The sequence below is a fragment of the Rhinolophus ferrumequinum genome, chromosome 24, assembly GCF_004115265.2.
Source record: "Rhinolophus ferrumequinum isolate MPI-CBG mRhiFer1 chromosome 24, mRhiFer1_v1.p, whole genome shotgun sequence".
Classification (NCBI taxonomy): domain Eukaryota; kingdom Metazoa; phylum Chordata; class Mammalia; order Chiroptera; family Rhinolophidae; genus Rhinolophus; species Rhinolophus ferrumequinum.
In genome coordinates this window covers 20,348,450-20,374,697 of record NC_046307.1, presented here as the reverse complement: position 1 = coordinate 20,374,697, position 26,248 = coordinate 20,348,450, and the positions used below count along the sequence as shown (strand labels likewise).

The 26,248-nt window shown below is 40.9% G+C and overlaps 1 protein-coding gene across 1 annotated transcript in view; it reads left to right on the top strand.

Annotated features, from left to right (window-relative positions):
• The first annotated feature begins 1,722 nt into the window (after nt 1-1,722).
• The window catches only part of DPYSL3 (dihydropyrimidinase like 3), a 108,153-nt gene continuing 83,627 nt past the window's right edge, over nt 1,723-26,248 (top strand). Inside the window, exon 1 of the mRNA XM_033096164.1 lies at nt 1,723-2,417. Within this exon, the coding sequence (XP_032952055.1) occupies nt 2,037-2,417 (381 nt within the window). The 5' untranslated portion in view covers nt 1,723-2,036. The remainder of the gene's footprint in view (nt 2,418-26,248) is intronic.

Sequence of the window (26,248 nt, the reverse complement as noted above, 5' to 3'; positions counted from 1 at the left end):
TAAAACAATTACAGTAGTGCTTGGCATATAGCAACAGCTCCATAAAAGTTCCCAGTTGTTGTGATTTTCATCACTATCCAATTATTCAAAAAGGACTGATGACTTATTATGTTCTAGGCTCAAGATATTCAAAGGTAAACTAAACAGATCAGATCTCTGCCTTTATGGAGCTTATGATATAGTAGGGGTGTTCAGAAAATAAAGTTTAGTATGTTGAGCAAAATAGTGAATGACTGCTACCTAAATGAGTGGTTGTAGACTACACTCAGGGTGAGGACAGGTCCCCATTTGCCTTGTTTAACACTGTTGCTTCAAGATCTTGTGAAGAGCATAGAAGGCACTCAACCCATTGGATAAATGAACGAATGAGTGTATTTCTGAGAAGGGGCCCAGTTTTTTTTTTTTTTAATAAATTTTATTGGAGAACAGTGTGTTTCTCCAGTGCCCATCAGCTCCAAGTCATCGGCCTTCAATCTAATTGTGGAGGGTGCAGCTCAGCTCCAACTCCAGTCGCCCTTTCCAGTCTTTAGTTGTAGGGGGTGCAGCCCACCATCCCATGCGGGGATTGAACCAGCAACCTTGTTAAGAGCTCACGGCTCTAACCAGCTGAGCCATCTGGCCGCCCCTCCAGAAGTTCAGTGGCAGCTCGTTGTCTTCAATCTAGTTGTGGAGGATGCAGCTCACTGGCCCAGGTGGGAATCAAATGGGCAACCCTGTTGTTGAGAGCTTGCGCTCTAACCAACTGAGCCATCCGGCCACCCCAGAAGGGGCCTAGTTTAATGTGGACACAGCAAGTTTGGCTGTGTGTGCCATGCAAGCTCTGCAGTTTGTGGATCTTGTTTATGTGGCAAAGTGTAGGTTAGAGTATATGTGGTGGATGTGGGCAGGAGGATGAGGATGTAAGAGCGTGCATATACCTAAGTAAAATTTGAGTGTAGGTGAGGTCATGGGGAAGGCAAAGCCTTTGGTTGTGCGTTTTGACGTAAATCTGAGCTTACATGTGAGCCCACGTGTGGGGCTCTGACTGAGGTAATCTGAGTTTGAGTCAGCTTGTGAGGTATTAGGCCGGGGTTTGTTCTACGAGGACAGGGTGTCAAGAGTATATTGCAAGGCAAAATCTAGACCTATATGTATGTCTGTGATCTGTCATGTAATTGTGAGGCAAATTAAGGTGGGTACAAAGCAAAATCTAGGGTGCTATACAGGAGGTAAAAATGGTTTCAGTGTAGATATGGGAGTCAAATATAGGCTTTTGTATTGTCAGTGAAGGAAGAGGGTCCCTCCCTCTCTCTCTCTCTCTCTCTCTCTCTCTCTCTCTCTCTCTCTCTCTCTCTCTCTCTCTCAATCTCTCTCAACCAATTCAGAATTTCTTTATTTGAGGATGCAGGTCTGTGAGGCAGATTCTAGAACTGGGAGCAATTGTGAGAATTCTAAGATTAGGATGAGACTAGTCTGGGATTATGGATAAGCAAAATCCAGGACTGTAAATCTGATAAATCTGAGTTTGTGTGTGGTTGTAAAGCACCCCTGAGCCAACTAGGTTTAAGTGCATAAGCATGGCAGAGAGCCTTGTGTTGGTGAGGAGAGTTGGTGTGGGTAAAGCAGGGTTTGTTTGCATGTGTGAGTAAGGCAAGTTCTGGAGTGTGAATCTGGGGCTTGTCGGGAGAGCGGGAAGTGTGTGTGTGTGCGTGTGTCTGTGCTCGCGTGTGCGCGCGCGTCAAGTTGGGATTTCTGCTTTCTAGGGGTTTCAAAGACGCATAAGCCTGAGAGGCCAACTTAGGGTCGCTGTGCGAGAGGAGGGACGGCCGGTGGCCAGGCGAGGGGTCCGGCGAGCAGAGCGCGCCCTGCCCCGGCCCCTGCGCCGCGCTGGCTGGCTGGCTGGGGACTGGCAGGAACCGGAGCAGCACTGCCGCCTCTGGCGCGAAGGCTCAGGCGCCTCCTCCCGCCCCAGTCACTGTGGCTCCGCGCACGCCGCCGGCAGCTGCCCTTTCCGCCTCTGGGGAAGAAAACCCGCGGGCCGCTGTCGCGCTCCAACCATGGCCTCGGGCCGAAGAGGCTGGGACAGCTCCCACGAAGACGATCTGCCGGTGTACCTAGCCAGGCCGGGCACCACAGACCAGGTCCCGCGGCAGAAGTACGGGGGCATGTTCTGCAACGTGGAGGGCGCCTTCGAGAGCAAGACTCTGGATTTCGATGCCCTGAGCGTGGGGCAGCGGGGCGCGAAGACTCCCCGAAGCAGCCAGGGCAGCGGCCGCAGCTCAGCGAGCCGACCGGGGCTGGAGGGGGACCCCCCGCGCAGGGGCCAAGGCCGGGAGGAGAGCAGGGATCCCGCGCCCGCGTCGCCCACGCCCGCTGGGGTCGAGATCCGCAGCGCCACCGGCAAGGAGGTTTTGCAGAACCTTGGTCCCAAGGACAAGGTAAGGGGGCCTGGGTCTCTTCTCCATCTGCCCTCATTCTCCGCTCGGCCGGGGGCGCCATGGCCCGGCACAACTTTCTTTTGCTCACTTGGCAAGGGGCTGGGGGACTAGGAGCAAAAGGGCATCCTCCGCTGAGCGTGCCGTGACCTCCTAGCCTGGATCAGGATTCACGCGTGTCCCCAAATGCAGCATCTTTGTGCGCGGATCCCCCTGCCTCTCTGCCGCAACCTTGGGCCATTGGTTCTGGGTGGGTGTGTCAGCCGGACCAGTCCAGGAAGCTCAGTGATTTTCCAGCCCTTCTCAATTCTGAGTAACCGGACACAATTGTCTTGGCCCTCTCTCTGACCCTAGATGAAACCTTCACCCCAGTCACCAGGCCAGAGGACAGACTGGTGCTGGGAAAATGGGGTCATCTCCGTATGCCCGGATGAAAGTACAGGATGGGCGGTCTCCCCACTCACTTTTCAAACATCAGCTCTGTCCCTGAAACTTTTGGGTGTGGAGCCGCTAGACTAAACTATCGCCATGTCTCCCGTCTGCCCTCGATTGACATTTCACCTCTGTGTTTTAAGGTGTGTATTTGTTTACGTAGCTTGACACAACACTGGGTACCACAGGATTCCAGCTGTCTCTGGAAGAATATCCTGGTATTATGGGTGCACATTAACCTAGCACAAGCTGCAAGTTCACTGCTTTCTTACATGTGCCAAAGCCAATTGCTTGTCTTTGTATTGTTGAGAAACTCATGTCACACTGAATAACGGAAGGTGTGGCATTGAAATCCAGCTTGCCCTGATTTATTTGTTTATTTTATAGAAAATCAGAATGCTAGTTCAGAAAACTCAGGGCCTGGGCAGGGCTGGAGTACTTAAAGTTCAATTGATGCTTTTGAGTTGGAGGACAATAGTAATCAGATATGTCACCCTTGTCTATTGATACTGGCTGCAAAATCCAGCCGCATGTATTATTCTACACTAATACAGTTATGAATAATAACCTGAAATGGAAATGTCTGCCTCAGAGCAATTACAGTGAAAGCTTACCCAAGTTTTAGATGTATTTCCATTAAAATGCTGAAAGCCAGGGAAAGGACAACACATTTCTCCCCACTGTTTGATTTTGGGAAGTTAAAAAAAAACCAACCAAACAAACCTTTAACTATTGATACTACCAGGGAAAACCGAGTCCTGTTTAAAAGCGCCATTGGGCAGTAAGGTCAGTGTCCCTTGGAATCACTTAGTTTGTGATTTTCACCTCATCTTTAAAATATGGAGTTCCTCTAGGCCCTGCTCAAATACCCTTTTAGGAAAAACTTCAAATCTTTAGGAAAGGGTTTGGCTGATTTCTAAACTGAAGATGGTTATTGCCTCCCTTCAGGGCTGAGTTGATCAGTGTTGAAATGTTCCCTTCCTGATTCTTAAGAGGTGGAAGAAGGGATAGAAAAGGTCAGTAAAAATTACTGTGAGTCAGTGCTGTTCGCTTTGCTGGAACAACCCTGATGTAAGCCAGATAATATGCCTGGTTTGCAAGATTTAAGAATGGTAACTAGAGAAAGGGAAAATGTTCCTTCTTTAAACCCAGCAATTCTCTCGTTTTCCTTCCTTTTGTAAACCCTATACTTTGGCTCCTAATTGAAAAATAATAATACAACCTAAGCACCAGCAGGATTTCTGGAGCTACATGGTTATTTGTAAGTTCAGGCTTGTTGTCAGGTTCATCCAGACCATGTTATTATCTCTAATTTAGTTGAATCACGCTGTTAGAAGAGGCAGCATAGGTTATCTACTTCTGTACTTGCTGATTATTTCCTTGAGGATAGAGATTGGGTGTTTGGATTTCTCCTTGTGCCTGGCACATGGAAGGTATTCTATACATGTTTGATACATTAAACCTCCTTAATTAAGCCATATATTTTGATGCGGAATGGTCATTTGGCTTTTGTTTAAATACTGCCATTTTCAGGGACCTCTCTACCTCATGAATAGTAAAGATGACTTTACTTAAAAAATCTAAATTAAGCATTAATTTGCCTACGTGTAATTTCTACAAACTATTCATAGTTCTGACCTTTTGAAATATAAGAATAAATACGTTTCATTATTCTGAAATATTTTCATGATTTTAAGCATGTAGAGTAGTGTATCTGTCAGAAAAGGCTGGGTAATGCCACAATAACAAGCAGTCCCCAAATTTCAATGCCTTAATCAACCGATGGGTCAGCAGGGCAGCTCTGTTCAATCACTGCCCCTCAGAGTCCCTGACTGATGGAATTTCCATGACCACAGTGGGAAGAGCATGTGGCAAACTGCTGACAGACTCTTAGACTCCCACAGTGAAGTCACGAACACGACTTAGGCTCCCATTTCATTGGTCAGAGCAAATCATCAGTTCATGTCCAACTTCAGAAAAATTGGGAGAGTGAAATCTTACTGTGATCCTGTAAGGCAGAGATTAGCAACATATATTTGGAAAATAACTTTAATAGCTCTTCCAGATCTGGGGATGGACTACTGGGGTGAAATCTGGTTCAGCCCTGACAAATTATGTGACTATAACCATGCAACTTGGCCTGTGTGCCTCAGTTATCTCATCTGCAAAATGTGACAACAGTGACTACTTTGCACATAAATACTCAATACATATTAATTACTATTACTCTTTGATTTTTACTGCCCTATATATGTTTGAGGGCAATTATCACATTCTCCCTAAAATTCTATTTTTTAGCTTTATCATTGCTAGCTTCTTCATCCTTTTCTTATGTGAGCTGCTCACCATTTCCAGGATATACTATATTTTGTAAATATTCTTCTGAAAATACAGTGTCCAGAACTGAACACAGTGCTCCAGACAAGATATGGCCATGGCAATGTGCATTAAGCTAGAAAATTTCCTTGGTTTATACACAGCATTTGCTTCTGTACTACAAAATACACCTTATAATTCAGTGTCCATATCTTGCTGTTGTCTCCATAGGAAGTTCCTTGTCGTTCAAGCCTTCAGAAACTTTTTCACATAAACTCTCCATTCTATGCTGGTACAACTGTACTTAAAACCAAAAGGAAAAAAAAATACTTTAACTATAGGATTTTATTTTTCTACCCGCTATAATATTCATTACCATCTTAGCTCACTTTTCTATTATACCATGATAATTTTGAACCTTAATTCTGTGATTCAGCATCCCTACCCCTAGCTTTGGACCATCTACAGATTTGGTAGTAAGTAGTACCTCTTTTCCATCACTTTCTTTGTGCCTAGGAAGAGAGAGAGAGAGAGAGAGAGAGAGAGAGAGAGAGAGAGAGAGAGAGAGAGAGAGAAACTATATATATATGTATAATTATATACATATATATACATATATATGTATATATATACATATGTATAGTTTTTTTTCTTCCTCTTTTTTTTCTTACAGAAAATTTTTTACAGATAAGGAAATTGAAAATCAGGGACTCTGAGTTAGCCCCAAACTACATGCATAGTAAGTGGGAGCCAGAATTCAAACTGATTTCTATAATTCCAGAATCCATCCTCTTTATAGACTGGGAGGCTGCTTCTTTATTTAAATTCAGTTGTGTCTGCTCCTGACATGTTACTATAATGCAGGGCAAGGACAGATCTTCCTGCCACACCTCTAGAAACCTTCCTCCATCTTGGAGATCAGTTGCTTTGTTTTTGCGTACAGTAACTGCAAAGCCCTATTCTTCCAAACTGAATGCAAAGTTGTCAAAAGAAATTTTTTTAAAATGTCTTGATAAACTCAAAATACACTTTGTCTCTAGCATACCTACTTATTACTCTCACCATCAGAAAAAAATGAGTTTAGTTAATTAATGAATAAATCATGAAGTAAGTAAATAACAAGTGTTTGGCAGAATAGAAGTATAAAAATGTTTCTGAGTTATAGTCCAAATTCCAGGTTTGATGTATGACTTGATATTTATACTGTGGTTCTGTACCTACCTGTAAACACCTTGTTAAGTTTTATAGTTAGATATTTCTCATGATTGACATTCATATTGCCCAAATCCTCTGTGGTTGGCCCATACAACTTTTTGTTTATAATTTTTGATAAAAAGTACATAAAAAAAGCAATTCTAAGTGAAAAGTAAATATTTTCCACCATTTTTCAAGATGGTTTCCGGAATTTTTCCGGCAGTGAAATTACTAAAAGGAGGAAAATAATGATATATGATTAGCCAAGAGCAAATGATACCACAAAGACTCTGTCATCCAGTGAAAATAGAGTAATGACATTGATCACATGGGTCTATTGATAACTCCTTCAGAAACTGTGGCTCATTTCTAGTTCCCTGCTTCCCACATGGGCCACTACTGTGCAAGATGTTTTCTTTGTGAAGTCAGTGGGGGTTCTAGGTGTTAAAGAAGAGAATTTGAAACAAATGAGATGTGACCCTTAACTTTTTATCGTGTGTCATTTGCCTTCTTGGTCCTGGGTGAAAAGTTTTCAAAATGATTCAGAGACATTGAGGTTCTCCTCCTTACCCTGCACAAGGGAAGACAGCTGAAAGTAGAATTCTAGGTTTACGAAGGCGTCTGTAGTGATCAGAATCCAAACTCTGTAGTGTAAATTAATTTTACCAGGCTGCTCTGACAAATGAAAGTTTGCACTTAAGCTAGGAAAAAATGGCTTTTGCTTACCTGGCCCTCAGGGAATCTGGGAGTATATTTACTTCCCCAAACTTGGAAGTGTTTGAAATCTTTCAGAACTTTGGTTTACTTTGACAATGAGCATTTGAGGAACATAAAAAATGTGCCTTCCAAGTAATGCTTCGATTGGCAGAGTTCCCTCAAAGTAATGGTCCCCGGGGACAGGGTTTTGCTGACGGCCCTTGTAAGTAATGTTTAAGGCGGCCAGAGACTGTCTGTGATGCTTTTTTGTCAGTGATTTCTACAGCTGATTCTCCTTACGATTTATTTCCATTGGGCATTATCCCTTCGAGTAATGTTTCTGTGTGAGATAGTGGATAAAGCTTACTAGGAACAGGAAATTTGGCTGAGGAGAATGCAGTCTGTGACTGGAAGCTACCCTCCATTTTTGAGAGGAGGCAAAAAGTCCATTTAGGTGTGTGAGCACTTTTTAAATATTAAACTTTTAGGAAAATATAATACCAACATTTATCTGTACTCATGACTTGGACTCATATGGCATTGAAAAAACAGTTTAAAAGAAAAGCTAAACCAAAATAACTGCATAAAGCGTTAGCAGTCTCAGCTTGGAGACCCCATCTTTCACTAGTTGTATCACTTGAGCAAGTTACCTCCCTTCTCTCTGAGCTTTAGTTTCCTCCTTTCCATAATGAAGGGGCCGGAACAGATGGTCACTATGGTAATGACCTTTAAACTTTTTTGATTGTGCACCTCACAATTTTTTTGATCATGCTCTTTCTATATGTACATGTATACACATGTGCATATATATAAATGACATATGCAAATAATGTATTCATATCTTGTAACCATTATACAATACAAAGTACAAACTAAAAAAGAAAAGATATCAGCATAAATACAGATAGACATGCTGATGTTTTTTTCTTGTACCCGAGTAGCTCATATTGCCTACATAGTTGAGTGAGTACCTATGTGACCAAAGCCATAATAGTCACTGGTTCTAATATTATGATGATTAATGAGTTCATTGTCAGTCTCAGTTCTTCAGGGATATATGCCCTTTTATGGACCAGTGTCTAAGAGGAAAGCTCAAAACTGTTGAAGGCTGTGATGAGGCTATGGACCAGATGCTGGTTAGTGTTCTGCGTACTCTCTTTATAAAGACATACATGGGGATGGTCCAGTGGGTGTGGAGAACAAGGTTCACCATAAATATAATGAGGAATCCCCAAATCTCCCTTCACTCACTAAATTTTTTTCTTTACTCATTTATTAATTTTTTATTAAGCACCTGCTATGTAGGTGCACAATCAAAAACTAGTACTGGAGAAACAAAGATGAACCAAACAGGAAAAAAAAATTAGGAAAACATAAACTACATTTCCACTTAAGCTCCCAGAGAAAACTGCCGTTAACACAGTAGTGTATTTTCTTCATGTGTTGTGTATGACGCATGCATTTTTCATTCCAAAATAAAAGTGGAAACATGCAGTATTATCTGTTTTTAAACTATTCTTTACCACTTAAAAAAATAATAATAAATTATTTTTGAGAGCAGTTTTAGGTTCCTAGCAAAATTGAATGGAAAGTACAGAGATTTTCCATATTTCTCCTGCCCCCACACCTGCTTAACCTCCCTCATTTTCAACACCTCTACCAGAGTGGAACATTTGTTACGATTGATGAACATACTTTGACACATCATAATCCCCCAAACTCCATAGTCTGCTTAGGGTTCGCTCTTGGTGTTGTAGTATTAATACATTCTGTGGATTTTGACAAACTGTATCACAACATGTATCCACCATTATAGTATCAGACAGAGTATTTTCACTTCCCTAAAAATCCTTTGTGCTATTCCTATTCATCCCCTCACTAACCCCTGCTACCCCTGGCAACTACTAATCTTTTTAGTGTCTCTATACTTTGGCCTTTTCCAGAATGTCATGTAGTTGCAGTCTTATAATACGTAGCCTTTTTAAATTGCCTTCTTTCACTCAGTAATATACCTGTAAGCTTTCTCCATGTGGTTTCATGGCTTGATAGTTCATTTCTTATTAGCGCTGAATAATATTCCATTGTGTAGATGTACTACAGTTTATTTGTCCATTCACCTACTGAAGGACAGTTTATTTGCTTCCAAGTTTGGCAATTAGGACTAAAGTTGCTATAAACATCCACATACAGCTTTTTTTTTTTTTTTTTTTTTTTAAGATTTTATTGGAGAAGGGGAACAGGACTTTATTGGGGAACAGTGTGTACTTCCAGGCCGTTTTTTTTTCCAAGTCAAGTTGTTGTCCTTTCAGTCTTAGTTGTGGAGGGCGCAGCTCAGCTCCAGGTCCAGTTGCCATTTTGAAGTTGCAGAGGGCACAGCCCACCATCCCTTGGGGGACTTGAGGAGTTGAACCGGCAACCTTGTGGTTGCCCACTGGCCCACCTGGGAATCGAACCGGCAGCCTTTGGAGTTAGGAGCATGGAGCTCTAACCACCTGAGCCACTAGGTCAGCCCCCACATACTGCTTTTTATGTGGACATAAATTTTTGATTCATTTGAGTAAATACCAAGAAGTGTTACTGCTCGATCATATGGTAAGAGTATGTTTAGTTTTGTAAGAAATCTCCATACTGTCTTCCAAAGTGGCTGTACCATTCCCACCAGCAATGAGTGAGAGTTCCTGTTGCTCCATTTCATCACCAGCCTTTGGTGGTGTTCACTGTTTTGGATTTTCGTCATTCTTAAGATGTATAGTGGTATCTCATTGTTGCTTTAATTTGCATTTCCCTAATGACATACAATGTGGAGCATCTTTTCATGTACTTACTTGACATCTTTATAGTATTTTCTTTGGTCAGGTGTCTGTTTAGGTCTTTGCCCATTTTTGAATTGGATTGTTCATTTTCTTATTTTTGAGTTTTAAGTGTTCTCTGTATATGTTGGGTAACAATCCTTTATCAGATGTGTCTCTTGCAATATTTTCTCTCAGTCTGTGGCTTGTCTTCTCATTTTCTTGATATTATCTTTTGCAGAGCAGTAGTATTTAATTTCAATCAAGTCCAGCTTACTCATTATTTCTTTCATAGATTGTGCCTTTTCCCCAAAGGGTATGGCAATGTCATACCCAAGGTCATCTAGGTTTTCTATGTTATCTTCTAGAAATTTCATAGTTTTGCATTTTACATTTAGGTCTGTGATCCATTTTGAGATAATTTTTGTGAAGGGTGTACGATCTGTGTCCAGATTATTTGGTTGCCTGCGGTTTTCCAGTTGTTCTCTTGCACCATCTGTTGAAAAAGACTGTCTTTGCTACATTGTATTGCCTTTGCTCCTTTGTCAAAGATCAATTTACTGTATTTATGTGGGTCTATTTCTAGGCTTTCTATTCTGTTCCATTCATCTATTTGTCTATTTTTCCCCAAATACTATATTGTCTTGATTACTGCAGCATTATAGTTAAGTCTTGAAGTTGGGTAGTGTCAGTATGATGTTAGCTGTAGATTTTTTTGGTAGCTGTTCCTCATCAAGTTGAGGAAGTTCCCATCTATTTTTAGTTTGCTGAGAATTTTTATCATGCATGGGTGCTGGATTTTGTCAAACGCTCTTACTGTGTCTATTGATATGATCATGTTGTTTCTCTTCTTTAGTGTGTTGATGTGATGGATTACATTAATTTTCTAATGTATGTCTTGCATACCTTGGATAAATCCCACATGATTGTGGTGTATAATTCTTTTTATACATTACTAAATTTGATTTGCTTTAATTTGTTGAGAATTTTTGCATCTTTGCTTATGAGAGATATTGGTCTCTAGTTTCCTTTTCTTGTAATGTCTGTCTGGTTTGGGTATTAGGATAATGCTGGCTTTATAGCATATGTTGAGAAGTATTCCCTTTGTTTCTGTCTTCTGGAAGTGATTGTAGAGAATAGATATAATTTCTTCCTTAAATGTTTTGTAGAGTTCACCAGTGAACTCATCTGGGCCTGCTGCTGTTTTGAAAGTTTATTAATTATTGATCAAATTTATTTAATAGATATAGGTCAAGTTTATTTAATAGGTATATATTTATTTAATAGATATAGGTCTATTCAGATTATCTATTTCTTCTTGTGTGAGTTTTAGCAGGTTTTGTCTTTTAAGGAATTAATGCATTTTGTCTAGCTTATGCTATTTGTGGGCATAGAGTTGTTCATGATATTCCTCTATTAGTCTTATAATATCCATGGGATCTGTAGTGATGTCCCTCTTTTATTTCTGGTATAAGTAATTTGTGTCAGCTCTCTTTTCTTCTTAGTTACCGTGGCTGGAAGCTTATTGATTATTTTCAAAGAACCAGCTTCTGGTTTTGTTAATTTTCTTTATTGATTCCTTATTCTCAATTTCATTGATTTATGTTCTAATGTTTATTCTTTCTTTTCTTCTTCTGACTTTGGGTTTAATTCGTCTTCTCTTTCTAATTTCCTAAGATGGAAGTTTACACTATTGATTTTAGGGTTTTATTTTTTTCCAATATAGCATTCCATCTTTTTAAAAATAAATTTCCTTCTAAGCACCGTTTTAATTGCCTCCCACCAATTTTAATATATTTTTACCTCTAGATCAAAATATTTATTTTTTAACTCATGATTTTTTTTTATTAGTTTCAGGTTAGCTCAAAATATTTTAAAATTTCTATTGCTGCTATTCATCTCAGTTATACATAAGCGTACATATATACACATGCATAATTGGATACATTTTTGCTATTATTATTTTGAATAAACTCTTATATGTTAGATCAATTAAGAATAAGAAAACTAAAAGTTTTTATTTTATCTTCCCTTATTCTTTCTTCAATGCTCTTCCTTCTTTATGTAGATCCAAATTTCTGAACTTTGTCATTTTCCTTCCCTATGAACAACTTCTTTTAATATTTCTTGCGAGGCAGATCCACTGCCAACAAATTCCCTTCATTTTTGGTCTATGAAAGTGTTTATTTCTCCATCATATTTGAAAGATATTTCCCAACATCAGAATTCTAGGTGGTTTTTTTTCTCTAAGCACATTAAATATTTCATTCCATTCTCTTCTTGTTTATATGGTTTCTGAGAAATTGGATGAAATTCTTATCTTTGCTTTTCTATAAATAAAGGGTCCTTTTTTTCCTGGCTCCTTTTAAGATTTTTGTCTTTTTAGTTTTCTGAAATTTTAATATAATACGCCTAGGTATATTTTCTTGGGATTGGTATTCTCTGAGCTTCTTCGATCTGTGGTGGTTTGGTGCCTGACATTAATTTGGGGGAAATTCTCAGTCATTATTGCTTTAAACAATGCTTCTGTTTTCTTTTTTCTTCTGTCATTCATACGCATATTATGTGTATGTTACACCTTTTGTAGTTTTCCCATAGTTCTTGACTATTTTGTTCTGTTTTATTTAGCCTTTTTTTCTCTTTGCTCAGTTTTGAAGTTTCTATTGTTATGTCCTCAAATTGAGAGATTTTTTCCCCTCAGTCATGTCTAGTTTAGTAAAGAGCCCATCAAAGGCATTATTCATACAGTGTTTTTTATTTCTAGCATTTTTTAATTTTTTGTTAGAATTTCCATCTCTGCTTACATTATCTATTCTTGCATGTTGTGTACTTTTTCCATTGAAGCACATTAATCATAATTTTTCTAAATTCCTGGTCTGATAATTCCAACATTCCTGCCATATCTGACTCTGGTTCTGATGTTTGTTCAGTTTCTTCAAACTGTGTTTTTTGCCTTTTAGAATGCCTTGTACTTTTTTTGTTTAAAGGTGGACATGATGCACTGGATAAAATGAACTCCAATAAACAGAACTTTAGTAGTTTAGCGGTAACGTGTGGAGGGCCAGCAGCATTCTGTAGTCCTGAGATTAGGAGTTTGTCTTTAGGTGAGCTTGTGCCCCCTGGACCATGGACTTCACCACACTTCTCAGTGCCTGCCCACCTTACGTGGAACAGGATGGCTGGAGGGGGCTGGAACTGTACTTGTCTATTTCCCTTCTCCTCCATGGAAGGCTAGAGTTGACTGGTGTGGACTTCCCCCTCTCCCTCAGGTCGGTTAGGCTCTGGTAAAGTAGTTTCTCCTAAAGGCAGGTTTTGGTAAGAAGAATTGAATGCTCTGGTGTATTTCAAATGGTTCCTTTCTCTCTCCCCTTTCCAGAAGCAGGAGGAGACTTTTCTCTGCTATTCACCATGAGGATCGAGTAGCGCTTTTGGAGGTTAATAGTCAAAACTGTGAGAGCCCTCTGATAACTGGGTTCCCCTGGAGGTTTTAACTCTCAGAATTGTCCACACTGAGCTCCCAGCAATTTGTCAACTACAGTTCAGGTTTTCCTATCCTGGTTGGTTCCCATGAAAGCGTTTGCTTGTGGGTTTCTGACCAGGTAAGTTGTGATTCTTTGTTATCTACCCATCTGTCTCTCCAATTTGGGGGGCAGCAGTTTTCCCTGTGACCTCACCTTTCTGCTGGATCTAAAAAGAGTTGTTGATTTGTTAGTTTGCACAGCTTTTTACTTGTTGTTAAGATGGAGCAGCAACTTCTAAGCCCCTTACATACTGGACCGGAAACCCCAAACTGCATTTTTTAAACTTAAGTTATTTTGGCATCTTTACAGAGCATCAAAGATTTTCTAAAGCATGCTTTACAATGGCCATAGAGGACTCCATTGTGAGGTATCATATATTTAATTACTAATTCCTTTTAATTGAAGATTTCCATTTTTTTTTAAAGTTTTGATTTTACTTTATTTTCTCTTCTTTTGCTATTGTAAATAAGAAGGTCATTAACCTCCTTCTAGCTAAATCTTAGTACACATTCATTTCATTATTATTTGACGATGGAATATTCTTAGAAATGTCCGCATGTGGTGTGGTCATTTTTATGTTACAAGAACACTGAGCATGGGATGCTTGCTTCCTATATGAAACTTCACAGGCAGGACTCTAGGGTGTAGAAGGCCAGAGAAGCCTTTTGTGTAAATTCTGTAAGAAAGAGGGGTGCAGCCTGGACCACATTGCTCAACAGCAAATGAGATTAAGGGGCCACAGAGCCTGGTAAGTGGGGACAAAGTAAAAGACATGGGAGGAAGAAGATTTTAAATCTTAGCGAGAGATAAAAACATTGAAAGAAAGTCCAAGTTGTGAAAGGAGATCCACTAAAAGAACAAAACTTTTCTCTACCAACGTAATTCTCACCTTACTCTCTTGAACTTTTACTTTTCCTTGGGTTTGGGGACACACATAGGAGGTTCAATATGTGTTCTGATGGAAGGTCCACATATGGAATGCTAATTTATGCAAGGCACTGCTAGCTCTAATTCTCGCAATAACTCTACAAAATATGTATTAATACCTACATAGTCTGCAAAAGAAACTGAATCTTGGAGAGGTTACTTGACTTCTATAATTATACAACTAGAAATGGGCAAAGTCAGGATTTAACTGTAGGCCTGTCTGATTGCTTTTCATACACCGCTTTGCTGTTCTCCTTTCATGTGGTAGCACCTAAGTGTGGGTATTGAATGGGATCCAGCACCTAGAACTGGCTTGGCTAAGAGGATGATCCAAAATAAAAATGCCAACTTTTTAAGTAGGGGTGAAACCAGAGGCCAAACAAGTCCGTGGCTGGTGCTGTCTGCACCGTTCAGCCAATTTCGACCGACACAGGAGTTGGGTCATAGAATAAGCGCTTATTATCAGAGCACCGGTGGTCTGAGAAGGTAGAGGGTTAACACCTCCAAAAACTGCCTTACCATTCTCAGCCAGCCTGGGATATTTAAGGGAAAATCTGGACATTCCTCCAGAGACTATGTGATGGTTCCAGGGGTCTGTATAGAGTCTTCCCTCAGGCGATGTGTGTCTCTAACGTGCTCATCAACCCAGGAACCTGGAAAGAACGCTAGGCCATAGAGTTTGTGATCAGTAAGCATGGGGTCTTGTGAGCAGTAAGCAAGCATAAGTTTCAGGGTAATTATCTAAAGCAGGGAACTGGGGCAGGGGACATTCCAAGCTCAAACCACAGGGAGGGAGTTGATCAATTGTTAAGTACTAGGCCAGAGGCAAGGCCTCTTTTGTGGGGGTCCCAACCAGGCCCTGTTTCAGTGCGACTTTCTGGAGAGTGAGAGGATGGGGCTCATGGAATTGAAACAGGAGAGCAGAATTTGGTCAAGTCCAAAAGGTGAACACAGTAGCTAAATTAGAAAACATGAGAAGCTATGAGGCCCTAGAAAGCGGCCAAGAGATAGAGAAAGGGAAGAATTGGAGAGGAACTAGGACAGTTGTCATAAGTCCCAAGTGCCGAATGATAATCTTTGTTGGGTGCTGTGGCTTGCTAGAGGAGGGGGGCGGATTGGCCTGATTTAAAGGATGGTGGCAGAAACCGGGCTCAAACACAGGTCTACAGGGACTCAGAGCCTGCACACTGCCCATTCTGAACAGTCTCTATTGAGGGCAGACCGTTTGGTTTGTTTTCAAGAGCTAGACTACATACTAAGAGAAAAGATGCAATGCTTATATTTATTTGGAAGTGGGCTAGGGAGGGGCTGTTTTTCCGCTAATATTCCCACACCCTATCACTTAGAAATAAATAAAACCAATGGAAAGTTGTGATAAATGGATACTGAGTGAGAAGGAAAAAAAATACAGTTGATAAATGATGATATCTTGCACAATAGATAGGGAAGGAAAACCTTTCCAGAGATACAGTTTTCTCCTACACACCACCAAGGGAGAGTTGGGAAGCCAGCCAGTGGTATGTTTAGGGAATATTTTAATGAGATTACAGGGTGTGGGGAGCAGGGAGTTTCAAATGGGTGTGGGTGATATGAAAATGAAGGCCATATTTGGCAATGCATGCAGTCAACTAAGGGTTTGCAAAAAAAAGGATGAGATGTCCCTTGATTGTGTACAACAGGAGCCTGTAAATGTTTTCTATAAAGGTCTAGGAAGTAAATATTTTAGGCTTTGCAGGCTATAAGGTGTCTGTCCTAATTACAAAGCTCTGTATAACAAAAGCATCCATAGACGATATGTAAATGAATGGGGGGCTATGTGCCAATTAAACTTTATTAACAAAATCAAGTTGTGGGCTGGATTTGGCCCAAGGGCAATAGTTTACCAACCCTTGGTCTTGAATATAAGAAAAGGGGCACAATGTGTATGTGTGTGTGTATTAGAGTGACAGAGTGAGTAATAGCAACTTTTCAATATGAAAAGATTCAGACATTTAAAGTAGATATGATAACTACATAACAAGAAACACTTGTTTCCTTCTTCAGTACGTCAGACATTGGGGGAAGGAATTAAAAATACATATCTGACAATGAAGAGAACGATGCACGATAGTTTAGAGAATGCAGATCTATGAAGTAGAGGCAAGGCTTTGTAAAGAACAAACACAGGGGAGCATTTGAGAACTCGCTCCCTGGCATTTGTCGTCAGGTTGGCTCAAATCAACTCTTATAAAAATAAAAATAAAAAACCCAAAAAACAAAAACAGAAGAAAGGGGGAGGTTCAAGAGGGTAACCTGGAAATGACAGTGGGAAAGAAATAAAGGAAGTCCGAGTGATGAGGAAGAAGGAGATCAAGTTTAAAATGAGGATTTGCAGGAGTGCTAGGAAAGGAGAGCTGCGAAGGCAGCAAACAGCTTGGAGCTGCACAGAGGAGAGGTAAGTGTAGGAAGTAAGTCCTCTTGGAGTATTAATTAAGTGAACAGAGAGACTGCTAGGCTCACTTGCCCTTGCGACATGTCAACAGATAAAAATGTGGAGCTTTGGGAACTGCAAGAATGGCTTGTCTAATAAAAGTATGATTAAGAATTTTCAGGGGAAGGAGTCGGTGTACTTGGGAAGGTGTTTATTACCTTTTGGAAGGTGTGTGCTCACTGCACAAAATCTGACTTAGGACTCAGGAATGCAGCACGGGTTGGCTCCGCTTGAGGCATGCAATGAGAGGCAATGACTAGGCATTCACTCTTGCATTCTTTTTTTTTTTCATCTATTCATGGGTCCAACAGATATTTACTGAGAGTCCACCATGAGCCTCTTCAGAGTCACTAGAAATCAGAGATTTATCAGGTACTTGAAGAGGTGATGGCAGCTTCAAAATGAGTGCTCAGAAGGGATGCCCTGAGCCCTGGCCATGCCAGAGGAGAAGGCAGATATTCGAAACAATTTCCCCACAACAAGGCAGGTGCATCCAGTTAGAGTGTAGAATCTCAGAGTTAGAAGCAATTTCAAAGATTATTTTGTCCCTTTCGTTTATAAATACGAAAAACGCGACCCTCCGAGGGGAGTAAGGATGAAAAATAAAAACCATTGAGTGCTTAGTATATGCCAGGCACTGTTGTATTTTGTTGGTGTTGTTTTTACTGTGGTAAAATATGTATAACATAAAATGTACAATTTTAACCACTTTAAAGTACAATTCAGTGGTATGAAATACATTTACAGTGTTGTGTCGTCCTAACTATCTTGCTCCAGAACTTTTCCATCACCCCAAAAGGAAACCGTATCTATTAAGCACTAACTCCCCATTACCCACTCTCTCTAGCCCCTAGCTACCACTAATCTGCTTTCTGTCCCTTTGGATTTGCCTATTCGGGACAGTCCGTATAAATGGGATCATACAATATGTGGCCTTTTTCGTTTGTTTGGCTTATTTCACTTAGCATAATATTTCAAGTTTCCTCCATATTGTCGCATGTATCAGTACTTTATTCCTTCTTTTGTGGCTGGGTACTGTTCTGTTGTATGGATGGATCACATTTTGTTTATCCTTTCACTACATGGTGGACATTCGGGTTGTTTCCATTTTGGGGCTGTTGGGAATAAGGCTGTGTCAAGGTACTTTGTAAAGTACTATACAAGGGTGGCCGGTTGGCTCAGTTGGTTAGAGCGCAGTGCTCATAACACCAAGGTTGCTGGTTCGATTCCCATGTGGGCCAGTGAGCTGTGCCCTCCACAACTAGATTGAAAACGTTGACTTGACTTGGAGCCGATGGGTCCTGGAAAAACACACTGTTCCCCAATATCCCCCCACCAAAAAAAATAAATTTAAAGCACTATACATTTATTTAATCTGTTCACAAAAACCCTTGGAAGGAGGAACCATAATTATACCTATTTTACAAATGAGAAGAGAGATTAGGTCACGTGCCCAAGTTACACAGTTAGTAGAAAAGGGTTTGGGGGGTAGAGCTAAGAACCAAATTCTCTGTTTCCCCACCTAGTGCGCCTCTACTCTCTCCACTAGCTCAGCTCTGTGAGGGCACTCACCACCCACTCCTGACGGCTGGTCCTCAGTGTCCCCGACAGTCACATGTACTCAGTATATTTGGTGTAAATTAGTTGACTTCAACCTCTCTGCCGAATAACACAGGAAAACAAAAGGAAAGGCTGGAGATGATAAGAAGTAACTCTATGTTTTGTGAGAGTAAATATACAGAACAAGTGATCCAGTAATAGGATATTATAAATAATGTATGGCATATTCGTATAACAACACTATAGAGACATTAAAGCTGATGCTGTAGAAGAATAATGGCATGAGAAAGTGTTTGTGGTTTCTTAAGTCCCTCAGCCCTCTGAAAGAAGGTGCTATCAATTTTTGGGTGGGAAAATAGGCTTAGAGAGGTTAAATAATGTGCACGAGCTCAGCTTGCAAATCCCTAAACCCATGCTGTCAGCCACAGTAAAAACTAAATGGAAATTGAGCAAAATCTTAGCAGAGGTATATTTCTGAGCAGTGATGATGTCGGACATTTTTTCTGTGTGAGTGAATCAGTGAGTGCCGGGATTGTGTCTCATGAAACCGAAAAATGGAAACACGGACCAAGGAGAGGCAAGGAGGTGCAAAAGAAGATAGTTTATTAAAAAGCAAAGAAATGCAGCTCCCGAGTGGGAGGGGGTTCCCGAATGGGATGCCCCCTGACTGAGGCAAAAGCTCTTACTTTTGTACCTTCCCTTGCCTGTTTGGGGAAGGGGAGCTGGCGTCTTTTAACGGAATTCGTCTATCAGGTTTGTTCTGTTTGCCCATCCTGAAGTGATTGGCAAAATAACCCATTCCAACCAACAGATCTGTTCTGTTTGCCCGGCAAAAGGAATTTTATGAGATAATTTATTAACCTCAAGGTGCTGTTACATTTTGTCTTGGAGTGAATAACTTACTTCAGAACCTGGAGTTTTAGGATTGGGCTGTCTTTTGTTTATTTTACCAGGGACCTTCCTGTCTGCCTAACAACATGCTAACTAACCTGTCTCAGTGGGATAATGGATAACTTGGGTTGTCTTTTATTCCTTCGGCAACATTTCCCACATTTTCTACAAAGACCTAGCATTGCTTTTGAAATGAAACAAAAGCATTACATTTTCTCCTACCAAGAAGAGAATTCTGTTCAAGTTAACCTCAAAACGTAGTTGACAAAAAAAAAAAAAAAAAAAAGAGAGATTAAATTCTCATGGGAGAAAATGTGGGCCATAGCAGAAGTAAGGAACAGTGCTGGAGAGAAATCTTCAATGGAGGTGCAGGTCTGTGGTTCCTTTCTTTACTGTCTCAGTATTTGGGAACTATTAGGTGATGCTGACCACTCCTTTCCCCTAAATGAGCCTTTCTGTTTCCCCATTCCTTACACAGTTCATGTGATGATTTGAGAGAGCCCTTGTCAAATGACACCCAATCATATTCAGGTGTAGCCTGGTCTTGTGTGACATGGCGGAAATTTGAAGGATTCAGTTATTTCAATTATACCCTTTGTTTTTCTAACCTGTATCTAAAATTTTACCTTACTTTTTTTTGATTTTGTGTTATGTTATTTTATTTGTTATCGAGGTATAATTGACCTACAACATTATATGAGTTTCAGGTGTGTCTCAGAGTGATTCGATACATATATGTCTATTGGAAAATGATCACTACCATTCAGTCTAGTAAGCATCTGTCACCGTACTAACACAGTTATAGAGTTTTATTTTCTTGTGATGACAACTTTTAAGACCCGTTCTCTTAGCAACTTTCAAATATGGAATAAGGTGTTGTTAACTATAGTCTCTGTGCTGTACATTACATATCAGGATTTGATTATTTTATAATTGGAAGTTTGTACCTTTTGACTCCCTTCTCCCATTTAGCCCACCTTCCACCCCCACCTCTGGCAACCCCCAGTGTGTTCTCTGTATCTGTGAGCTTGTTTGTTTGTTTTTTAATTCCACATGTGAGTGAGATCCTCATTCTGAATATTGCCAGTGAGCACTGGCTTGGGGCCTGTAGTTGTTTAGTCTCTACAAAGGACTTGAGAAATAACCCTTCTTCGTATTGTTAATATAAGAACAATAGTAGTTTGTTATTGTTTTCACTGTTGATAGGAACAACATTACGAAAACTAGTCATTGTCTCTAAGGACTTAGGCTGTTGATCGTTAATTCCAAATTTCCCCTTTCAAGTCCCGTCTCCTCATTCAATCAGCAATGACGTGGCTCCACAGTAGCTGTAATATTGTCATAATTTCCATAGAAACCATCTGTAAAGCTGCAAACACAGGATTACACCCTCCCTGCAGGCTGAGGCAGGAAGGCCAGATGGGCTATGAAGGGGAAAAGGCCCTCCGTGAGACATAAATCACTTGGTGGGGAGGGTGGGGGGTGGAGGAGTAGGGGGGACAATGGGGTGGGGTGGGGGAGGAAACCACTTTAGGAGGAAAATTGTATTTGGTTCAGTCTTAGCCACAGGGTAAAATTCCCAAGTGAAGTGGCCAGCAGTGCAGGGTCCTTTCCAAGGCCAGTGTCTGGGCCTGGTTACTTGCTTGGCCCCTAATGCTAACGAGGCTGGAGACAAAGATTTCTTCCTCTGTGGGCTGCTGACTTTATTGGTCCTCAGCCGCAGACCGACAGAAAGTCATGGTCAGCTCCTGTGTGTATGAAGATAGGGACACCAAGTCACATGTAATGCCGTCCATCCTCGCGTGCCAGGCTGGACACAGGCATCAGTAGTCCCCACTTACATGCAGTTTCACTTTCCACAGTCTCAGTTCAGGTCAATTGCAGTACGAAAATATTAAATGAAAAATTCCAGAAGTAAATAATTCGTAAGTTTTGAATTGCGTGCTCTTCTGAGTCACGTCAGGACATTTCCCACCATCCCGCCCAGTCCTGCCTGGGAGGTGAATCAGCCCTTTGTCCAGTGTGTCCACGCTGTCAAGGCTCCCTGCTCATTTGTCACTTGGTAACAGTCTGGGATATCAGATCAGTTATCAGAGAGAGAGACCACATTCACATAACTTTTATTACCGTACATTATAATTGTTTCGTTTTATTAATAGTTACTATTTTTAATCTCTTACTGTGCTTATTTTATAAATTAGATTTTATCATAGGTAGGAAAAAACATAGTACAGGTAGGGTTTGGTACTATCCACAGTTTCAGACATTCACTGGGGACTTGGAATGTATCCCCTGCAGGTACAGAAAACTAATGTCTTTCTTTGGACCACAGTAGCATCCCTGAGAGGAAAATATTATTCCTATTTTATAGATGAGGTAACTGGGCTGTGCTCTCTCTCTCCCTCAAATCTCAGCTTCATCTTGAGTGTTTCCAGGGATCTTTCCCTGGGTCCTCAAAGCCACGTGAGGTGTATCTGTGTACTTCCAAATGCACCTCTGTTTGACACTTATTCTGTGTTATAGATTCTTGTTTACCTCTTTCCCACTAGCCTGGGAGCCCTTTGTGGGCAATGCCCCTAGTACCTAACACAGTGGTTGACTTATAGTAGGTGCTCAATACACATTTTTGAGTGAATGAATGAGAAAGTATCAGTAACTTATTTACACATCCATCTTTTTCACAGTTACATCCCTGGTAATTAGTACAGTCCCTGACATATAATAGACCCTCAGTGAATATGTGAATGAAATAGTGAATGAATGAATATCAGCTAGCTCATTACCCAGTGTAGCAGGGAGTCATACCAAGCTTTTATCACGCCAGGCACTGTGTTACATTAGCTGGTAGGAGAGATCATTGTCATGTCTAGCCAGGGAATTGGAAGTGCGCAGTTTCCTGATAGTGGCTTGGTACTGTCTGGTTTTAGAAGCACATCTCATTATATAACAGCTCTTACACTTGTCTGAGGCAACCTCCAGCCTGGAGGACAGAACATTTGTCTGAAAGCCAGGAGAGCAAAGGTGAGACGTGGTTCTATTACTCATTGTGTAAATTTGGCCAAATTCCTTCATCTGTGGGCCTTAGCTTCTCCACCTTTAGCACAAAATATTAGCTGAGTTAAATCTGAGGTTTTCTAGGAGCATGCCTTCCCTTTAAAAATAAATCCAAAGTAATCTTATGCATAACCCCAATAAAAGTGGAGCTGCTTGGATAGAGCTCTTCCCCAACCTTCCCTTTATGTGTCCCTACCCTTGGTAGCCTCTGAGGAATCTCACAGGACAACCAGGTCCCTCATAAATACAGTTCAGAACCCACTAAAATAGATTATATTTTGGGCCTCTTTGGTGCAAAAGTTCAAGAATTCTAGAAATAGTGGACACTTAGCCCCACAAACTATGTAGCCAGTCCTAGGCTAATGGTATGTGCTCCTTATCCTTACAAATAGGCATCTTGATGGAGAGGAAGGGGCAGAGGATTTTGGGTCATGATTTCTGATTTTGGGACCCAGGGTGACCACTTCTCCAAAACATATTACCATTAAGCAAGTCATTTCACTTCTCTGAGCCAGTTTCTTCATCTGTAAATTAGGGCAAGGATTGGGTTTTACGAGATTCATAGTGATTACTACCATTTACTATGTAATTACTAAGTACTTCATAAATGTTGTTGGGAAAGGCTTTGAATATCCCTGCATGTCCTTACTGGTTATCCTCAAAATGCAAAGCTCTGACTCCTCTTTACCTGGATTATTTCTCATGGTTGTGTTTTCAGTGAGCAAGCTTGGCAAATGAGGTAACATTTCCCCCAAGGAGTAGTGTTACTATAGTTTACTATAAAAATAGTGAATCCCCCAAGCACAATGTTCTGTAACACAACCCACTGTGTGTGCAGACTTCCATGTTCAGCCCTCTGCATCATCCCTGTGAGAATTGAACAGCATGAGCAATTAGTGAAAGCCAACATGAAACTCTGGCTAATGCTTTTCTCATGAGAAATGAAATCATTTGTCTCTGACCCAGGAATCTCCTGTCTTCGGTCAGCATCCATGAAATACTAACAAGCTAACTTGTTAGGTTGTAAGTAGGATAAAATCTCAGACCCTATACAGTTCTTGACATACTACTATATTATATTAATTACATGATCATAACAGCTGTATGAGGTAGGTAGTTTTAGTAACCAGATTTCATAGATAACAAAATTAAGTTTCAACAAAGGTACAAGGTTCAGTAACATGCCAGAGATCACATAGCTTTTATATGGCAGAGCCAAGATTAAACTAATGTCTATCTTACTCTAAAGGTTACACCTTTAACTATAATATATTTCCTTTTTTAATCATATGAAGTAATGCCTATGAAATCCCTTCCAAATGCTGAAGATTTATACACATATGTTATTATTAACAAAAATATAATTATGGTGTGAGCACTGAGAAATTGGTTCATTTCAACATATGTGTATTGATTATTTGCTGATTATTTGCTGTGTCCCTAGTTCCCCACAGCAGATAAATCTGTCTATTTAAATGTCTGTGGAAAACTTGGGTTTAGGAATAGCCGTGCTGCTTATTTGGTATGTGACGTTAGACACGATATTTAACATCTTTGTATCAGTTATATTCAGTCATAAAAACAGACACCATCCTAGGTACTTCAGACACAGGGATTTACTACAGAGCATTGGGTATATATGTGCTGGAAGCTGGAGGATGAAACAGGAACATAGAGGTAAAACTAGAGACAGTAGCTAGAGGAAAACAGCAACCACCCAAGGCTGAGTGAACAAAGACAGAGGACTGATAGAATGGAGGTGCTCAGAGGGGTTGCCCTGCAGGGTCGGTGCTCAGGTTTCTGAGGAGAGAGCTCCACCTTTCTGTTCCTGATGCCCTTGAGAAGGTGTGGCAAAACTGGGCGTGGAAGTACCAAGAGAAGATGGAGATGGGAGACAACTGCAGCTATAGGAGTGATGCTGCTGGAACAGGGAAGCAGGAAGGAAGTTCTGGTCCCTTTGTTTGGTTCACTTTCTCCATTTTCTGGCTTCTGTTTGCAGAACTTCATAGGAAACTAGCTGGTTAAGTGTCCTGGGTCATGTAGTTTGCAGAGTCCCAGCCGAGCAGAGGTTACAGAGAGTATAGACTATAGCAGGATGGGCTTGGGGCTGAAACAGTAGGCAACTAACAAGCACAACTGCTGTTCTTTGGTCCCATGTCTGTAAAATGGGGATAATGCCTATCTCATTATATTCTTTTGGAGGATTAAATGAAATAACCACTCAGTTGCCTGAGATGGATTATAAGTGCCCAATAAATGTAAGCTTTTATTATTCTTATGATAAGCTTGCTTTCTGTATAACTTGCTGCCTTTGCCAATTTTCCAGTGGGACTTGGATGTTAATGCGTGCTTCAGGGATTATCAGGCCATCTGGGAAGCTGCTTTTGCTAAACCCCATGTGGAGAACAGGCTTCAGAACTCAGCATTTGCCCTTGTGAGTCAAGATGGGAACCCTTTCCCCAGAGATGTTTAATTCTCTGGTTGTCAGAATGGTATTGATAGATGAAATGCCTATCTTAGACTGAGTCTGTGGTTCTTCTGATGTGGATTCTCAGTTTACTTCATTTGTCATCCTGCTTCCTCTCTTTCCCCAAAGAAAGACCCCCTAGCCTTTCGCTTTTCCCTCTTTTCATTCTCTCTTCAGACAAGATAAAATGTCTTTTACTGAGTCAGCACGATCTGTACTACCTAACAGCTGTTTGGTGCTCTGGAGCTTCATGCTGCAGGTCTTTCTCAGAACATACAGCCAACTCGAGTATCAGCAACATAGCCTGGTCATTAAGGATTTAGATTGTGGAGTAGAAACAACCGGGGTTCAAATCCCTGATCAATGTTTTATATGACCTAGGGCAAATTGCCTCTCTGAGCCTCAGTTTCTCCATTTGTAAAATGAGCACGGTAATTCCATGTATATTGTAGAGTTGTTAGAAAAATAAAAGAAGATAATTCATCTAAAGCTCGAAACCCATCATGTTTCACATTTTATAAACCCTCAATATACAATAACTATTATTACTGCCTGTCTGCACTATGTTTTCCCTCCTATGAACACAGTCAGAGTTGAATTTATTCATTTATTTATTCCACAAATGTTTATTGGTCACTCTTTTGGTACCCGATACTGTGCAAATAATTGGTGAACCACAAATGAGTAAAGTGAAACCTGACCTGGTGAAAACAGAATAGAGTTCCTCCTGCCTTTCAGATGCTAACAGTTTGGAAAATGTGGGGTGGGGAGGTGGGCCACCGTCACAAACACACAGTACACTGTGATAGGTGTTCCCATACCGGTATGCACCAAGGGCCACAAGTTCCAGGGGACAGATGGGGAATGAATCAGGACTAGGGGGACAGGGATGGTTTCCCATGGCCTCAGTGCATATTTGAGTTAGCCTGGCAAAATATGCATGTATGGTATGGTGATGGAAATGTATGCTGGTGTGCGTGTGTGTGTGTGTGTGTGTGTGTGTGTGTGTGTGTAATGGTGGGTGGTGCTGGTGGTGGTGGTGGTGGTGGTGGTGTAGAATGGGAGGGGAGGGTGTTTCCAGACAGAGGATCTATAAAAGAGAAAGCATGGCATACTTAAGAACTTGAAATCCTGTAGATAGTGAAGACGCTAGTTGAGCAAAAGGTAAAGCCAGAGAGGTCAGCCACAGCCAAATTATGCAGAGCCTTACACAGCATGTGCAGGGCCACAAACCCTGGGAGCCTCTTGTGTTCTCTTGGCTGCCTCCTTCTTTCCAAAGGTGTCATCTGCTTCTCAGACCACACCTCTTATATGTGTAACCAATCATCTGTTTTCTCCTTTATTCTAAGAAAACCTTGATTTTGTTGAGGGTGGCCGTGTGTCCGGCTTGAAAAACTCCATTTTCCAGCCTCCCTTACAGATACTTATACATAACTGAATGCCAGTCCTAACTGAACTGGTGTGTACAGCCTAGAGATGCAGTAAAAATAAAAAAGTCAGAGGGTGTATTAAGAAGA